The 20186-nt window shown below is 33.6% G+C and overlaps 2 protein-coding genes across 2 annotated transcripts; both read left to right on the forward strand.

The window, feature by feature from the left end:
- Positions 1 to 4833: 4833 nt before the first annotated feature.
- On the forward strand, positions 4834 to 9520 carry LOC118753537 (V-type proton ATPase catalytic subunit A-like). Its single transcript, XM_036488417.1, has 5 exons — positions 4834 to 4934; positions 5594 to 5682; positions 6494 to 7191; positions 7247 to 8224; positions 8628 to 9520. Exons 2-5 carry the CDS (start codon positions 5607 to 5609, stop codon positions 8718 to 8720), a joined length of 1845 nt encoding a protein of 614 aa, XP_036344310.1. The 5' UTR covers positions 4834 to 4934; positions 5594 to 5606; the 3' UTR covers positions 8721 to 9520.
- Positions 9521 to 18024: 8504 nt separating this feature from the next.
- Positions 18025 to 18784, forward strand: LOC118753535 (protein YIPF5-like; the record flags this gene model as incomplete). The annotated part of the gene is made up of 4 exons (XM_036488416.1): positions 18025 to 18171; positions 18332 to 18441; positions 18497 to 18690; positions 18750 to 18784. Coding segments are annotated over exons 2-4 (327 nt in total), but the record flags the coding sequence as incomplete, so codon positions are not given.
- Between the last annotated feature and the right edge of the window lie 1402 nt (positions 18785 to 20186).

Consider the following 20186-nt stretch of genomic DNA (forward strand, 5'->3'; position numbering starts at 1 on the left):
CTTAAATGAGAGAGAGAGAGAGAGAGAGAGAGTCTTTGCCGTTCTAGGCCCTGTATTACTAGCCGCCCTTGTCTCAACTTCGGTTATTTAGGTACTACATATGAATTTACTTTTTTTCCGAAATATATTATTGATAAAATAACACCGATCTCTATATTGCTTCCGGCTAACATTTGTCGTTTTATCCCTTGTCGGTTAACAACAGACAATGCAGACCAAGAGCTCAAGACCAAAAAACTCATCATACTTCAGATATATTCGGCCGCCCGCAATCACGGAAATGACGTTTTGAACATTTTTCATATGATGTGACCTTCAGAATAGACTGCCTGTATATATTTAATCTATTTATAATAGCTCTGATCGAATACTTTTCGTGTAAAATCCTGTAAAAATGTCAAAAAGCAAAATTACGTGAACAAAAACAGCATTTTTCCTGAAAAACGTCAACCAGTGATCGCTTGACACTTTTCATGATTTTACCAGAAGAAAAAGTTCGGGTAAAATCTTGCATCTTCATTCTCTATACAACTCTCCAAAAATCGCTATCATTTACAGGATTTTGGAGGAATTTGGAGTACGGGATCATTTTTCCTGTAACTTCCTGCAAGTGTAAAACCCTGTAAGTTCATGGTGCACTGGATCAGAGCTAATAAGTGTTTGCTCAAGTAGAGGTTAGTATGTTAATTGACCACCGAAGGCGCAGGTTAAAATTCCCCTATATACCAACCTAAGATAGTACATAAACATTTCTGCTCTTTAAAGCCCAAAATATATCCATTAGTGGTGGAAAACTATCGATAGTGTATATATTCGATAGTTTCGATAGTGATAGTGTAAAATATTTGATAGTATCAATACTATCGCAAGCTTGTTTTCACTTTGTCAAATTCAATGGCTTTTCTCGTCAAATAAGTGAAAACACATTGCCAAATGAAACTTTAAAACGGGTTCTCGCTTGACTTAGATTATAATAGATCTTCAGTCGTGTGCATGTCTAGCTAAATGGGCTACCTTTCCGGTTTGGCTCATAATATAATCGGTAAAGGTATAGGAAAACGAGATAAAGTTGTACCAGAATATGCCCATATAGAAATACCATAAAGATTATTTGTATAAACAAAAAGTTCACAACATAGAACTTGTTTAAAAAAAAGAGATCGTGTATTTCAATAACACATTTTATAACAAAAAAAATGTTATATGTATTTTTTATAGTCAAATTCGAATAGTGTGAACAAAATATACAGCTATCGATAGTGCTAACAAATATTCGATAGTGGCGGCAATATGAAACCATCGATACTATCGATAGCCCCATCGATGGTTCTCCATCACTAATATCCATATTGCTTTACATATAAATTCCAAAGTACATATAGGCATATGGGCATTTCCTGTAGAAGGTCTACCGCGAAAAAACAATAAAAGTCATATATCTAACTTAATCATAGGCAAATTTGGCTGCTTTTTATAAAAGTTCGGTTCATGAAATGTCTCAAAGTAGCATTTTTGGCGTAATGACAACGTTGCGACCAAAATTGTATGAGCCACCTATCGCAACTGCGGATTGCAAATGCAAAATCTTTTCAAAATGCCGCGCATGCGTGAAAAAAAAGTTTTTACATTTATATTTCGAAGCGGCCTTAACTGGTACATATACTTTTCCTTGAAGTGTTCTAGGACAATAAAAAAAGTCTAGAAAAACCCTTTAAAATTTTGACCTTTTCATTTTTTTTTTTTACATTTTGTCATACGCCAGATTGGAAATGACCATATTGTACCCTAAATAAAAAATAGTCACAGCTCAAAAACATCAAATGCTCAGGAAACTCAAAAAACTGTACAATCGATGCACGCGACACAAGCAAAACAAAAACCGTCTTAGTAGTGTTTTTCCAGTTAAAGAAGATAATAATGAGAAGAAATTTTAGCGGACGATAGAAATAGGGTCCGTGAACTCTTTTATGGGAAAAAATCGATTTTGAAAAATTTCCAGTGGTGGCTGTTCTTGATTTAGCGTGCGCTATGTACTTTACCTTAAGCACATCCAAATGAATTTAATAAAGACAATTATTTCTAATATAATGTACATACAATATACTATAAATCGCATCGACTTTGTAGTGCACGTTTAAGATTCGATACGATACAAGGGTTCTGGTACTCGATACCAAAAAATATCGTTTTAAAACTATCGAGTATAAAGTATCGGTATCGAATGACAAAAGTTTCGATATGGTATCGCATTGTATCGAAATTCGTGACCATAAGAGTAAACCAACATACTCCTTGTTAGTCGGTGTAACTTCAGCGGCACTGATTCTTATTTTCTTCGTTGTATTAAAAATCAAGCTTAGTAATTATTAGTGGTATTCGCGCTTCTGTGTATTCGCTGTATCCTGTGTAAGTGTAACTGGACGAGCATGTGGTTGTTGTTGCATGTGTATTTGATGTACCGCTAGCAACAGCAAATCACGCGCTCATGCAGTTACGAATACACAACATACAACGAATACACAGAGCGAATTTGCTCGCAAAATAACACAGGCCTGTGATGGTATTCCCCTTAAAAACCAATTGACAATTTGGGTAGTTTTTATATAGCAAAAAAAAAAAACAAAGAATTCCACGACGTAAATTTTCGGAGAAAATTACTTTTTAATTTTTCATGGGAACTTCGAAATTACATATGAGCCAGTCGGACGGATTTCGTAAAAAAAATTATCTCATGCCTCCGACTTGCTTCAAATTTTTTATGGGTTCTATATATGAAATAAGCTAACACGTATTCGCGGATATTTTTGTTCTTCGGAGATTTGATCTGTCAGAGTTTGGATTTTTTCATCTTAACATCGTTTTAAAGCTAAAGAAATGGGCTTAACATTTCTATATATAATATGGTCATGATTGTCCTAAAGCTAACTTAGCTATTAACAGTTGAACTTTTTGAAGTTTATTTGCATAGTGAAGACCAGTAAATTAGGGGTTTAAAATTACACCATCGTAATCCTTGTTTAATTCTCTATAAAAAACATTCTTCAAAAAATGGGCGTTTTTCAAGAACTATTTAAATTTTTGTTTATGATGAGATGCTTTATTTTGTGAAAGTCAAAAATTATTCTACCGAAATCCACAATAAAATCTAAATTTTTGAACTTTGGTTTTAAAATTGCTACGCCCATTTCTAGATGACTCTTTTATTGAATGAGAAATTTGTGGAACAAATGGGTTTCGAGAAGGGATATTCTGCCGATATTCGCAATAAAATGATTTTATTAAAATATGATTTATGTTTGACATAATATCAATGATTCTGTTAATGCAAATTAATAAGAAATCTTTAACAACTGCAGTGCGTAATAACCAACATTGTATGTATATGTAAATGGCTCACTTCATCGAAAAATCAGTAACTTAAATAGAATTCTAGCAACACTATGATTTGTATGAAGATGATATTGATATTGATGTCATTAAGATAGATTAAGCGGTATCAAAGGAACGAGTGGATATCGATACCAAGATTCTATCAGTGGTATCGCAACATCCCTATTAATAGTTTTACCGCGCATTAATAGAGGTAATTTCGATATTGCAAAAATTTTTCTGAGAAGCTGTTTTTCATGGCAGAAATACACTTGGAGGTTTGCCATTGCCTGCCGAGGGGCGACCGCTATTAAGAAAAAACCCTTTTTCTATATTTTTTTGCGATGTTGCTTTGACCAGTGCTTGAAGTCAGGCCCTGCGCACTGTAGCTAACCACTACACCACAGCGGCCGCTGAATAATACTGTTGGGTTTTTAAATACAAAATTCAATTCTAAATTAGTTAATTTTTGGATTTTCATGCAAATTGCTAAAAATTTCAAAATATAAATGTCCTCAATAAAAAAATCTTAACCCATCGTGTCAAACATGTATTTTAATTTAACATACCTATATATCTATTTAAAAAAATAACATAATTATTTAAAGGGCGAAAAAGTTAAATTTCACAGGCCTGTATAATCGTTATTTTTTTTTTAGTTTTAGTTATTGATTAGAAAATATAACTTAATTTTTAGATGTTTTCTTGTCATACAAATGCAGTAATGGTAATGCAGATGGTAATGGTAATCGTTATTGTAATTGTGGTAGGTAACAGTCGCCGTTTTCGTTTTCTCCTGAATCTTTGTTGTGTTATTCGTACTCGTGATCCTTGTTCGTGTTCGCTTTCGTTCGTATTCACATCTATTCTCCTCTTCGGCTTCTTAATCGTCCTGGTTTTTGTCTTAGTATTACTTAACATTAAGAATGTCACATATTTTTTTATGATAATTATTTATTTGACTCCTTAAAAAAACAACGGAAGCTAATTTTGCTTTCTAAGCCTCAAAACTCAAGAAACATCGATTATTTTCCGACAAATAAATATAACTTAGTAGATAAAAATCATTAGAAAGCAATTTTTTTTAATAAAAGTTTTAACCGTTACGATCCCTGGTTAAAATTGCTTGTGGATATAAGATTTTCAAAATATGTATTTCTTTACTTCTTATTTTCTTATGATGCGAGTATCACTTTAAAAATCACTTAAATATTTAAGGAACTGAATATTAAAAAACATTAATTTCACTATTTACTGCATTGAAAAAATTGCATTTCTTAATAAAAAAATATGTATGCCTTTTTCAAAAATCAAATGAATACAAATATTTTACTAAATCTTTTGTTTCTTTAAAATTTTTCGGGCACGACCAATTTTCTTAATTTCAGTGATAAACTGCATCATTTCGACACACTTCCACTCTTGCGCATCGATTTTTCATCTTTGCTTTTAGCCAAATTTTCACTATACTCGAAAGTATAGCTGCCATTCATATTCAGATCAGTTCAGTCCAGTCCATCGTGTTATTTAGCCAGCGCAGAAAATTACGTGTCCGTCATACAAAAGTAAGCATTTTCTTCAGCCACATTTTACATATTTTCCATGAGTTTTGCAATTTATAAATATTTGAAATCAAAAATTTATTATTTGTGCTACAGTTTTGCTATAAATTTAAATGAAACAAATCATTTTTAGCTGGTGAAATGTGAAATTTTTTAATTTCCAACAAATACAATGGGTGAAAAATTGCAAGTGCCAAATGGTGAAAAATCGAATTTTCCTTTGCCTTGTGCCAAATTTAAGAGAGCACAAGAGCGAAGCTATTGCAAAGCGGAAGAGAAAGCGAGCGGTAGTGGTGCACACATTTTCGTTGTTAACACATTTGTATACATGTGAGAGGCCGAGTGGCAATCAAAATACTTTGGCCCATGGTGCTTTGGCCTAATAATAATGAAATTAAAAAAAAATGCGAATGTTGAATTAAACAAGTACTTTTCATATGTACCTTTGTTTGATTTCAAGATTAGTGCATTAATTAGTGTCGAAAGTGCTTTTAGTTTTAGAAATGTGTGCTTTTCGTTGCTACAAAAACAACACAATACAAACTGTACTTGAATATGGCGAAAAATCAATAATTCCGATTATTCAATGAGTTTATTACATATGTATTTAGAGTAAATTAGCAACAATTTGCAATAAAAAAATGTATAAATTTCTTTTGCAGAAAATAGATAAAAATGTCCACACTGAAGTGCTACCAAGATGAGGAGTGCGAGTCGGAATATGGTCGCGTTTATGCCGTTTCCGGTCCCGGTGAGTAATGATTAAATAAAGCAAGCAAAAAAGTGCTAGTGAAGTGAATGTCAATAAAATGCAAATAGTTTTTAAATTATCAATTTATTATTTTAAAATTAAATTAATAACTAAGAAGGATTTAAAAATATATGTATATACATAAATATATACATATCTATACATATAACATGCCGTTATCTGTATCTACATTATAGATATTAAAGAAAAATGAATATGGGTGCCTTTATTAGAGCAAAAGAAGCCAAATCAACAATTTTTAGAATTTGTGTCTGTCTGTCTGTATATTTGTACGCGCATCACTCGAAAACTAATGCATGGAGTTAAATGCAGTTTTCACCGATGTATTGCTAGAGGTCTAACTTAAAATATAAAAAGAAAAAAATAGAGAGTTGCCACCTGTTTGAAAATTGCAGTTTAAGTAAATTGATAAGATAAAGTAAACATTGCAATACGGCTGACAAAAGAAAGAGGTTTAAGGAGGCTTACGGCGAAAATATTTTTGTTGAAGGTTGCCACCTGTTTGAAAATTGTAACTTATTTCAATTGATAAGATAACTTGAATATTGCAATATGGGTATAAAACTGAAGAGGTTTAGGAAAGTTTACTGCAGAAAATATTTGTGTGGGTTGCCACCTGTTTGGAAAATTTTATTCAATTAAATTGATAAAATAAATGAAATATTTTAGGAAGACCGGGCATTTGCTAGTTAATACAATTTTTTTTCAATCTTTAAGTGGTTTAATTCTTAATGAATATCTTTTTCGACACATATCTTTGGTTTATAAATATATTTCATATATTTTCTAGTTGTTACTGCGGAACGAATGGCTGGCTCTGCTATGTACGAATTGGTGCGTGTAGGTTATTACGAATTGGTCGGTGAGATCATTCGTCTAGAAGGTGACATGGCAACCATTCAAGTGTACGAAGAAACTTCCGGTGTAACTGTCGGTGATCCAGTATTACGTACAGGCAAACCGTTATCTGTGGAATTGGGTCCTGGTATTTTGGGTAGCATTTTCGATGGTATTCAACGTCCACTAAAGGACATTGGCGAAGCCAGTGGTTCCATATATATACCAAAAGGTGTAAATATTCCTTCGCTTTCACGCACTGAGGCTTGGGGATTCAATCCGACAAATGTGCGCGTCGGTTCGCATATAACCGGTGGCGATCTATATGGCATTGTTCACGAGAATACGTTGGTAAAACATCGTTTAATTGTGGGTCCACGTCGCAAGGGTACAGTGCGTTATATCGCACCCGCGGGCAATTACACAGTGGAGGATGTGATTTTGGAAACCGAGTTCGATGGTGAAATTACAAAACACACAATGTTGCAGGTGTGGCCTGTGCGTCAACCACGTCCAGTTACTGAAAAACTGCCTGCAAATCATCCCTTGTTCACGGGCCAACGTGTATTAGATTCACTATTCCCTTGTGTACAAGGTGGCACTACAGCTATACCGGGCGCGTTCGGTTGTGGCAAAACTGTAATCTCACAGGTATGATTACTATTTTGAGTATTGTTAAAAAAATTGCTGATTAATTTGCTTGCAGGCGCTGTCGAAATATTCCAACTCGGACGTCATCATTTACGTCGGTTGCGGTGAGCGTGGTAACGAGATGTCTGAGGTATTACGTGATTTCCCCGAACTGACTTGTGAGATAGATGGCGTGGTCGAGTCTATTATGAAACGTACCGCCTTGGTAGCCAACACCTCCAACATGCCGGTAGCTGCGCGTGAAGCCTCCATCTACACCGGTATCACACTCTCTGAGTATTTCCGTGACATGGGTTACAATGTTGCCATGATGGCTGACTCGACATCACGTTGGGCTGAGGCGTTGCGTGAAATTTCCGGACGTTTGGCTGAAATGCCTGCCGATTCTGGCTACCCAGCCTACTTGGGTGCACGTCTGGCCTCCTTCTACGAGCGTGCAGGTCGCGTTAAGTGTTTGGGTAATCCGGAACGCGAAGGCTCGGTGTCTATTGTCGGTGCTGTATCCCCACCTGGTGGTGATTTCTCTGATCCCGTTACTTCTGCTACACTCGGTATTGTGCAAGTGTTTTGGGGCCTAGACAAAAAACTGGCGCAGCGTAAACATTTCCCTTCGATTAACTGGTTGATTTCATATTCGAAGTACATGCGTGCGTTAGATGAATATTATGATAAGAATTTCCCAGAATTTGTACCACTTCGTACAAAGGTTAAAGAGATTTTGCAAGAGGAAGAAGATTTATCGGAAATCGTGCAGCTGGTCGGCAAAGCATCGTTGGCGGAAACAGATAAAATTACACTGGAAGTCGCAAAACTTGTGAAGGATGACTTTTTACAACAGAACTCCTACTCGCCTTATGATCGTGTATGTCCATTTTACAAAACTGTGGGCATGTTAAGGAATATGTTGGCCTTCTACGAGCTAGCTCGCCATGCTGTAGAATCCACTGCCCAGTCAGATAATAAGATCACATGGAATAGTATACGTGATGCGATGGGCAATATCATATACCAGCTATCGTCAATGAAATTCAAGGTTGGTATAAAAAAATGTTTAAAATTTTATTGTGAAACAAAAATGAATTTTTAAAAAACCTAGGCTGTGCATTTATCAGGATAATCAAAAAAAACCTGGGCGGCCAAATTTTTTTCTCCAAATTTTGTATATTCGACGGTTTTTTGCCTATACATATTTGCTTTGTATGCTATTTTCAACAGATGATACAAAAAACGATACATTTTCAAAACTTGGAGAAAAAAAATTTGGATTTTTGGATCATGAAAACTTTTTGTCTCGAGAACACGAATTGATCTAGTGAATCTGAGTATGAGGCATTGTTCGTATGGCGAACAGCTATGCGCACTCCAGTTTTTTTTGTGTTCCTTTTTTTGTGTTCTTTAATTAATTTAATTTTTATCGCTTTCATGCACTCTTTCAGGATCCCGTTAAAGATGGTGAGGCGAAAATCAAAGCAGACTATGAACAACTTCACGAAGATATGCAGCAGGCCTTTAGAAATATGGAAGACTAAATCTAAACAATCTGATGGCAAGTTTAAACACACAAATACATACAACCAAAGCCAAGTAATATAATGAAAATGAATATCAGTTTAAACAAACCATCAATATATTTAATTTATTCATTTATCATATAACTGATATATTTGAAACTAGTCATTTCAACTAGTCATTTACGTATTACCGTAATATTTATGAAAATAAAGTTAGGATCAGTTTAACGAAAAAAAATATACAAAAATAGTATTCATCCTTAATTTACCTCTTTATGTCCTATAAGCAAATGTTAATACATATAACTTAAAAATCACAATGGAATGAATGGTGAAATTGGAAACAAATCACCTATGAAAGACGAACAATAACTAGTGGCTAATGAATAACAAATTTAGAGGCAAACGAACCAAAGATACTTCAACTATAGATATACAACGTACATATGTGTATTCATATGAAAATTAAATATACATTCGTAAGTGCGTAAAACAAAGGTTAAATACTTAATGAAAATACATAAGTAAATACAGACTTGTTATATTTCAAAGTGTTTGGCTATAACTATTAACTATATAATACCTATATGTATGGTGTTTCTACAATATGCGTTCAATAAATTTATGATTTTCATACTGTTACGATTCGAGTTCATAAATTAAAGAGAAAGAAAAAGTTCATTGCAATTTTTGTTATTTGTAAATAATTATAAAGGCTTACTGGTCTTATAAATCGCCATTTTATATGTATTTTAAAGTGCAATCAATGTGTTGTCCTCTCCGGTTAACAGTTTTAGGTTATTTATTTATTGTAAAATAAATTATTGAAAAAAAATATCTATATGTATTATTCACGTTATTAAATAAAAATATAACTAAACATATTTAATTCTTCATTTGATTTTTATTTTTTTTTTAAGGGAGGAATGGAAGCCTTGCGTAGATTCCGTGTTAGAAAAGAATATCATCATTTAAACGCTCTATTGCCCTCAGGACCTTAAAAAATGTTAAACCAAATCTTTAGAGATAAGGGTGTGTTTTGATTAACCAAAAACTAAAATATTTGAGTAATTTTCTTTATGATTAATCAACGTTATGAGTAAAATGAGTAATCAAGTTTTCAAAGTACTCTTTACATATGAAGAAGTAGAAGTGACTTGATATCAGGGCTACATAACTATATAAACAAAAAAATTTCGTTTCGTTATTTATTAAAATATAACTTATCAAAAAATTTCATTAGCTTATTATCAATAAACAAAATATGAAAAGAAAAATTCAGTTACTCGAACTGAAAGTCGTTTCGTTGATTATCAAAAAGGAAATATCAATAGTTATTTTGTTTCATTATTTAAGAAGAAAATTTTAAGCAAAATTTATGTGGGAGTTCGTAGCATTATGCGATTGCTTTTTATTTAATAATTAACAAATAGTTAACAAAACGCTTTTAATAAATTATGCGAAAACTAATTGAGCCGTAACATTAATATCGCTTCAGTGATATCATCACTTAAACCTGGGGGTCTAACCTGTAATGCGATGCGAAAGAGAAATGCGATGCGAAAGGCAATCGTCGCAGCATATTACTTACGGCGTATTTACCTTTCGCATCGCATTACTCTTTCGTATCGCATTACAGAGTGGCCCCCTGGCCTACTAAATATAACCATTAATTATGTATTTTAAAGTGGAAAACGCTCGCTATACGCTAACTTGAGAAGCGGGAGTTGCATGAATAATTTTATATAGCTGGTACAAGGTACTGTTAGTAAATTTTTTGCTCCCAATAGTCTGCTAAGTTGGCTTTCAAATCGCGAATTTCATTGAATGATTCTATGATAGAAAATGCTTCTGTGGTATTCTCGCTTCTTGGTTCGTATTGGGAGACTTGGTTTAGTAGTGTACCAAGCAAATTGTCACTGTCTTCATGTACTTCACTACTTGAATTAGCAGCAGGGGCTCTATTCTGTAAATGTGAGTTTTCAAGTGTACACTGAAAATTGTGTGCACTCTTCATTTTGCGATTCAGGAAGGGTGAGAATGAGTTTTACCTGTCGAAATTGTGTACACTTCCTCATTTTGCGATTCAGCATGTGTGAGAATGAGTTTTAACTGTCAAAATTGTGTACACTTCTCTTCCGAAAAACTCACTGAATTTTAGTCGGTGAGTTTTTGGTTGTGAGTTTTGCACTCGGTGTACACTACATTTTCTCACAGTTAGACTGCGTTTATACACGAAAACTCTTGTCGCCTCGATTTTTCACATTCCCTTTTGGTGTTGCTCGTTTCATTTACACACGGCGATTTGTGTGTATGCAATTGTTGTTGTCAGCTGTGAACACCGGTTCAATTTACACAGACGAACGAGAGCACAAAGCGTGTTGCCCGAGCACGAGCAACTCGGTGCCCCTCTCCTTTCCTCGTCGCGCTCTCTCCTACAAACGCCGAGTTGCGGCAACAAAAATCGCTGTGTGTAAATGAGCACTTACAGAATAGAGCCCCAGGCTCCTGCGTCTGCAAAAAGATATCAGAACATTTGCAGTTGTTTGTATCCTTATATTTTAAATCATAGAGATCAAACATATACACATCCATTGTGCTCACTTTCATGCATTTTAAAGTAGAGAGCCTTCAAATACTGCAACTGATTTTAAAGGTGCGAATTCTGGACTCATTCGCGGATCAAGATAGATTGCTGCCGCCACGGTTGGGTTTTGGAGCAAGTTATCTTTCCTCTGGTTTAAGGACTACAACAAAAGTTTGGAAATGTGATGTTTGTCCGCTTCTTTCTTTACAACAAGAATCATTTCCAAATAGGTTTTAATGAAGTTTTCAAATAGCAAATTTTTTTCTTATAATTTTACGGTAGTATTTTTAATTACACTTAAGCTGTTTAAAAATTCATCTACAAATGACCAATATTGACTGGCTTCTTTTATATTTTCTAAAATGAATGTGTCTAAGTTTCTCAACCGTTTAAGTAACTCATACGAGTAAGACCAACGAGTTGGACAATCGGCTATTCGGCATTGCTGGCGTCCGCAGCTTCTTACTACCTTGCGGCATTTTCTAAAACAGTTTTTAATTTCCTCATTTTTAAAAACATCGTTTACGCTTACCCAAGGCGTATTTAACAGGTGATAGCAACACTCTTTTTATTTTTCTTCGCCTCACGGCTTCATATATCAAATGGCTGCTGTTGATTGGATGGAGCTTATTGTTTTTTGTTCTCTTTCACATCCTTCGTATGAAATTTTTGACAGTCCTCGCCGCAAAAGCAAAAACAAAATACATGTACATTTTGTTATTGGCGTACCGATACCACCTTATTTAGCCTGTTCCCGTACTTCACGATTTGCAGGATTTGCAGGCTTTACAGGAACAGCTGTTTTCGCCTTTAATAAACCTTATGTGAACGTGGCGTACGGGAACGACCTTGGACTAAATCCTGCAAAACCTGCAAATCGCAGACGTTCTGGAATGCACTAATTGAATACGCCTTGCGCTTACCTGTATGGTATGCGCCGCACATCTTATAACTACAATTGACTCTAAAAATAAAATTATGTGATGTTCACAATACTATTATTATAAAAAATTACAGTTTAAGAAAATTATTTTATTTACATATATGTATATATTTCACATTATTTTAGTCTATTTATGTATTCTATTTTATTTGGTTTTATTTTATTTTACTTAATTTTTTTTTATTTTACTGTATTTTTACTATTAATTAATTAATTTGTTTATTTTTATGTTTTATTTTTTAATTAATTGTAATTTATTTTTTTTTATATTTACATATTTTTATATTATTATTGTTTTGTTTTATATTATTATATATTTTATTATTATTATTATTTATTTTTTTTTAATTATCTATATTTCGTTTTAATATTTTGTTTTTGCTTTTTTATTTTATTTTTTAAGTTAATTTGATTTTATTTTTCTTTCTTTTTTATTGTACTGTAAACACTAGTTTTATTGCTACTAATATCATTTAATTGCTTACGAAAATTTTGCGAAACACAAGTGTCGAATTCTAGATCTTCAAAAATGGTAGCGAAATTTTCAAAAAAGGTATCGTCGACATCTTCCGATGTATTTGGTAAAGGCACTTTTACTTCCTTACTTTCCTGTTGCAGGAGGTTTCCGTAGCTTACCAAGTTGCTGCCGTTATCACTTGTGATACTGTACACTTGACTAATTGTGATATCATATCTATTGAAATTATTAAGTTATAGTAATAAGTAAATAAGTTTTGACTGCTGAATTTTCAACAAAAGTTAGATAATTTTAAAAGTTAATTAATTTTGAAATTAATAAACGCTAATGCTACAAAAAACGCTCCGCTATCTTTAATATCAAGTAATTATTGGCACATACCTTCCTAGACTTTTCAAAATGGAAATTTTCCTCCATTTAATAAATTTGCGCATTTAAGCATACTACGTTACGAAACAGCCCCTGGCACTGGCAATTTTTATAGATATTATGCGATTTTTTAGTGTTGCATGTTTTTGCATTAAAATCTTCCCTATATTATTACGAGTAATTTTGTTCTATCTAAACTGTCGATATATTGGCGTAAATAACTTTTGAAAAGTGTTGGTATTAAAATACGCACAAATATCTTTCACGCCGTTTTTACTTAGCTCAAGCTCAATTTTAATGCTAGTTCCTGGAGCCTTTCAAAGGCTTCCTTATGTCTTCTGATCAAATGGCTTTTGAAATTTCCCAAGTGATCACTTGGTGATTTCGCTTGGCAAAATTTGCACACAAATAACCCCTCTCCAACCAAAAGCCCGATCGCACTAATTCGCCTACTTTTTTACGACCCATTATTCCCGCAATTGCTTCAAATAATAAAATTTGCCTGTTAATTTAATTTTATGTTTGCAGCAGAAACAATTTTCCTTTTCTGATATATATTTTTTTTGATAATCAACGAAACAAAATTTTTTGTTGACATATTTTTCTGATAATTAACGAAAATAACTATACAAAACAATTCCCATTTGCTCATCGATCATCATATCATTTGTGGTTTTTTACAGTTTTGTACATAGTCAGAAACAAATTGTAAGATTCACTGTCATTTTCCCAACGAGAAACGTTTGCTTTTCGTTTGTGACAATTGTACCATATATATATATGTATGCAAACGTTTCAATTACGTGAAAATTATTTTTTTCTGTAAATTTTCATATCCAACTCAATTAAAAAACATTTTAATTTTTTTTATTCATTGCAGCCATTCGGTTTGTGTTTAGTTATTGCATATGTGTACCGCCTTGATGTGTACATACATACATATATTTTTCTCTGCACGATTCATTTCGTTTGTTGTTTCGTCTGTAACTACTAAACTACTGTAGTGTACTATCGCCAAAGTGAACTCAGCCGTTTTGTTTTCGTATTGTACCGAACTATTGAAGTAATAAACGAAACGAAATAGTAACGTACAATATAGTTTATTTTCGTACCCTGTTTTTTTTTGATAAACACATAGGCTGCGTTTCCCGAATTTTCGTAATTCGTAATTCGTAGCTACGTTACGAAAAACGCAAAATCGACATGCTGCAACCCTTGCGGAAATATGTGCAGCATTGCCAGGTATCAGTTGTTTTTCGAACTCAGCTGTATGAAGGAAAAGAAAGTGTAAAAATTAAAAACACTCATCATGTGCTTTTTTATAGTAAAATTGATTGATTGAGGAAAATTATGGATTCTGATGCATTTGCAGTTATAGCAGCGGAGTAAGAGCGCGCTATGGCAATGGACTTACAAAGGTATGTGGAGCTGCCGGACATAGTAACCATGGGCGCTTCTATGTCAGCTTCTGGTTGAATTGTTGAACCACAAGCCATAGAGCTGGGATACTATCGATAGTACCGCCACTCGATAGTTTTCGAAACGATAGTTGAAAACATCGATAGTATCGATAGTACTATCGTCGTGAAAGGTACTGAATTGGAACGCTCAATTGTTTGAAAATTAAATAATTAAAAAATTTATAAATCACTTTGTAAATTAAAGAGATTGTATATATATTTTTTTTAATTTGAGTGCATCAAAAAGAATTTCTTATAATAATAAAATAAACTTATTAATTTATGCGTCTGAATTATATAACTTTATAGCGAACTTGAATAGCGACAGGCAAAATCTGAATTTATTTATTTTTATGGCAAAATTAAATTCGGATTTTGTTTGTCCCTTCTGAAGTGCAAAGAAGTGAAATTGGCTATAAAAATACATTTATAATACTACAAAACAAACAAAATAAAAGATATTCGTTTAAATTGACAACTCATACTTATAAAAGTTCAACTGAGATCAAATACGGAGGCGCATATCAAAATCCGCACAAGGGAAATTATTAACATTTTACCATATTATAAGAAAACGAATATTGTACTGCTCAAAAAAATAGCACCGCAATATATTTTAGCAGTTTTGACTATTTTTTTGTTTATTTAGTGTCTACTAATTTTTTATAAAATTTGTACAAAACATAAAAAACTAAAAAATAATTAAAAATTCAAGCTTTTTAATCGAACTTCTATAAAAATTTTGTGTAATCAGTTTTATAGCCTATTAAATTTTACTATAACTCAGTGTAAGCTTATAGTTGCTAAAAATCCCAATGACTTAAAATTTTTTTTTGCCGACTGTGTTGTGAATTTTCTTTTATAAAAAAAAATTAATGTAATGTGTAGAGATGTAAAGAAGAGACATTGTGAAGTCTTGCTAAAACCGACATCAATAGTTTTCAAAAACTATCGATAGTGGCGACAGTTTTCAACTATCGATACTATCGATATTACTATCGATAGTATCCCAGCTCTAACAAGCCAGAACTCCTCCTATGCCTGAAGAACTGGTTCCCAATCCAGTTAATGCAATAACAGCTTCTTCTAATCCATTGAAAACATGCATTTTTTTTTAGGTCCATCACCTGTTGCGCTTGCTTCTGCCTTCGGCCGCTCTTAGGGATTATAACTCTTACTGCCATACCTAAACAAAAGCGTCAGCGTTGTCTGGCTGTCAAAAAATTCTCATGCCCATACAATTTGTATGAAGCATACCGAAACAACGCGGCGTCAACGCTGAGCGGTTGGAAAATCCGATGTTGACAGGGCGTTAGGCATTGAAGTTGGCTGCAGAAAACGGCGAAACTGTCATTTTCGTGTTACACACAAACAAACCTGTGTTTATTGTTGGTGTTATTTCTGCATTTGACGTAGCGTTGACGCTTTTGTTTAGGTATGGCACTTCGGCGTTAACGCTCGGCGTCAGAAACCGCTCCGCCCAACGCTTTTGTTTAGTTACTAAGTAGAATTCTCCTTTTTGTGCTGCCGGAGAAGAGGGGCTTCCGCATGTCAAAGGTATACAATATTTCTTGTGCATATCACAGTATTTTTGCGCAGAACCCACATCGAAATTTGCAAAAAAGTGCATAGTGCAAACCGAATTTATTAATAATTTGAAACATTTGTTTTAAATCAAGGTTTAATCCTTTGATTACAAGTGTATGTTAAAGTTTCTGGATTCGGGTTATGCGTTTGGACACAACAACCGAAAATCATTGTACAGATAACTAAACCGCACCTAAGTTTCTCGATAAGGGGCAAAAAAGATTCTTTTTTGCTCGTTTATATAAAGGAGTGGATAAAAATATACGTATATGCGAAAGGCAAATTTATCTGTTTAAATGAAAACCACTAATATTTCCTACAAACACACATCGATTTACGTCTTTTGTCTCGCCTCCGACACAGTATTGTTTTCGTACATAATTACGCAAAAAAGCTTAATCGTTCGTTTTTAGGAATGCCATTACTACGAATTTCGAAAGTTCGAGGATACGATTCGGATTGCAGCTTACCATTCCTACGATTCGTAGCAAAATCCGAATACGAAAGTGTTGCAGAATAGGGGTGATAATGTTAACATTATCGATTTAAAAAAACCAAAACGATTTTGTATTTTCGTTTATTGATAAAACTAACGTTAATGTGCAGCCCTGCTTGATATTTTAAAGTCAACGCTTTTTTTTTTTAAATTAATATGAATTTATTTTTTTCTTATACACTTTATAAAAAAGAAGTTAAGCCCTTTCTAAAGAAACTTCTTTTAATGAGCAAAATTCATTTTTTGGAGTAATCATATTTTAAGTAGCTCATAAGTTGCGTTCCCTAACTCGCAAGAAGTTGCAGGAATTTACAGGATTTTACCAGAAAGCGTTCCCGTACCCGGTTTTCTGGCAAAGTAGGGGGAAAATGGGATAGTAAAATCGGCCCTCTCTTTGTCAGAAGTTTCAAGATTTTACCCGAAGAATTTTTGCTGGTAAAATCTGGTAAAGTGTCATCAGCTGTTCACATTATTAAATATATCCTAGCGAAGAAATATCAAGTTTTGTAAGTATTTTTGTTAATTTGCTGGTGCATTTGAGCAAAATTTAGAAGATCGCCAAATGATATAAAAACTGCTACGTAAACAAAAAATGGCATCCACGGTGTATTTGACAGTTTTACCAGATTTTACCCGAAAAGCGTTCCCGTACTTCTTGGTTTTTCTCTCTTTCTCTGACAGCAATTTTGCTTTTTCACAGTTTTACAGGTTTTATCCAGGAAAGTTGAGGAACGAAACTATAGTTTGAGTAATCGAGTTGTCGAGTAATTGCAAATACAAGATTTATGGCATTTATTGGCATCTGTAGTTATTCACTATAAAAATTTAAAAAGTTTCCGGCTTCTGTAAAATTCTAAACTTGTCAAAAGGAATATTTCGCACTGATAATGACGATATGCACCACAGTTTTAAGCATGGTAAGGACTAATTGAAAATTGTATAGCCCTTTCCTGAATAACCAAAAACGTTTTTTAAGTTGTGCCAGTTTTATAGTTAACGACTATCCTGTTTTAAAATCCCATTAATATAAAATTATTTCCTTAAAGAATAAATACTACGTTTATTCGGCAGAATTCACGAATTCTTCATTTCATTCGCGAATACACGAGATGAAGTGTTTTGAAAAAAGTGGCAGTGCTCCAGCGAAAAACTAAACAGTAGGTTATCTACGTTCTTTCAAAGAATTATAGCGAAAGTGCGCAACAGTGGCGTCACTTCTCTTCTGCCCTAGTGCGTTTTTTGATTGGATGAAAGTTATAACGAGTTGTCCCTTCTTGTTACCTACGTTCTTTGGTTCTTTGGTAAACATATGTAAAATGTATTGCATTTTTTGCCTGCACGGCACACTGTTGCTCATTTTGTCAATCAGCTGTTCAATACCACCCTGTGTTGATTATTCTACTGACGTGTCAAAAATGACAACTCCAGTGTTCTGTGTGTGGGTAGCTTTTGTTCGCTGAAATATAAAACAATTATTCTAGTTCAATTAATAATTTTACAACTAAACAGTCCAATAATACAAGAAACTTGTTAAAGATATACCTGAGAAGTAAGTGCAATGTATTCTTTTATTATTAAGCTCTAGTAAGTTGAGATAAATACTCGATAAAGGGCCTGCTGCTCTACCTGTAAATAATGCTCTCGTCGTTAGTTTAATATTAGTTTTTCATAATCGCTTGCGTTTATTTGTTTAATTTTTCTAAATTAAGGTGCGAAACGAAATGTCTTACGCCAGTGGAACAAATGACCCAAATGATTTCTATGCCAGCGGTGGTGATCAGTCATATAATTTTGAGGTGCCGGAATTTGGTCAAGAGTTGTATGTAAAGCTAACATTTTTCACTGCAAAGTTAATAACCAAATTTTATTTACAGAAATTTTCAAACATTTGATAACACACAGAGCTCCGTTCCGCCGAGTTACGATGCCAGCTATGCCGCAAGTAATCAAGGGCTAAGTGGTTTCTATGATCCAAATGCATATGTAAATCAGTCGTACGACCAGGATTCAGGTTTCAAACCAGGTGGCACCGGAACTGACTTCGACGATGAGCCACCTTTGTTGGAAGGTATACTAAAGTATGACTTCAATATGTACAAGTTTTCTGAAATGGTATATTTTCTTTAGAACTAGGAATCAATCCACAGCATATTTTCCTTAAGGTACGTAAATATGCAGTTTTTATAGTTTTCAGTAGGTTAATAGCAAGTGCAGTAAGTCTAAAATATGTAAAGATTCATATATACGCATATATCGCAATTTTGTAAAAACCGGTAAAACATACCACTGCTTGTTGAAAGAACGTCTTAATCCAGCATCTCTGCAAACTTTCTAAATACTAGTAATAGACACATTACATTTCCTCATGTATTGCAAATACTTTGGTAACGTCTGGAGTATAATTGACCATTCGATTTGGATACAAAAATATTTATTTTGCTATTTAATAGTTGTTTATGTACTTTCTTTCCTCGAGTTGAAGAGAGTAAATGAATGTATGTCGAATTGTCCTCGATATTTCAATAACTTGTTGCAAATACTACCGCCATAGATCGTCTCTAACATTTGACTGCAGTGGGATGAAACGTTTAGAAATACAAAAAGCACACCATCCTGTGAAATCGGCAGGATTATCAACCGAGATGATTATGGGCAGATGGTCCGATGCCAGGGTCAGCATAGGTCGCCAGGTTGTGCTGTTTACCATTTAAAAGGTATTTTTCTGTAGACGAGGAGAGTTTTTATAGTTTAGTAGTTAGGCTAAAAAATTGTCGTTTGAAAATTTCCATACTTGTGTATACTTCTGGTTGAATCTGTTCAGTTTGAGTTGTTTTCACATTTCGTTTCACTTCATATTTGTAATTAAACTTTGAAATAAAGATAAATGTGATGAAGAAATAAATAATAACGATGTAGACAAAAAAGAGAAGGCAAAAGTGAAGATAAAGATGAAAATGGAGACAATGAGAAATGCATAAGAGTTTGGGTCGAATTCACAGTGCTTAGTTAAACCATTGTTAACTTAACAACCAACAAGAGTTTAACTACGAATTTATGTATATTCAGTCACATAGTTAGCTATAGAAATTCGTATCGCCTGAAAATATACAAATTCTAAAAATCATTACTTTTCTATTCAAATTTGAAATTCGTTCCACAAAAAAAAAAAAAACGAATTTCACAAGAGTTTAGCTATGGGGGCATGCTGGTTTAAACTTTTGTTAGCTGAGCGTTGTGAATATTGCCATGTTCTGACCGACATCGAAAACATGTTTTCGTTGCTAAAACTGGTTTTCGACCTAAAACTTGTTTTCGTCCATGTAAAATCTGTCAAACGAAAACCAGTTTTCGCTGAAAACTACTTGAAAACTCACGTTCCACTCATTCCAATCGGTGCCTTCACTATTTTTTTCGATTATTTATCGAAGTCTAAGTCATATTTTATCATCTTAAAAACGTCATTTCGGATTTATTGTTAATTGGCTGGCCAAAGTAAAATAAGAATGAAAGTAAGAGGTCGCTAATGAAAAGAAAATGAGGGAATAGCATTTTGGTTTGGTTTTT

Source organism: Rhagoletis pomonella, unplaced genomic scaffold, assembly GCF_013731165.1.
Source record: "Rhagoletis pomonella isolate Grant_MI unplaced genomic scaffold, Rhpom_1.0 Rhpom_scaffold_02580, whole genome shotgun sequence".
Taxonomy (NCBI): domain Eukaryota; kingdom Metazoa; phylum Arthropoda; class Insecta; order Diptera; family Tephritidae; genus Rhagoletis; species Rhagoletis pomonella.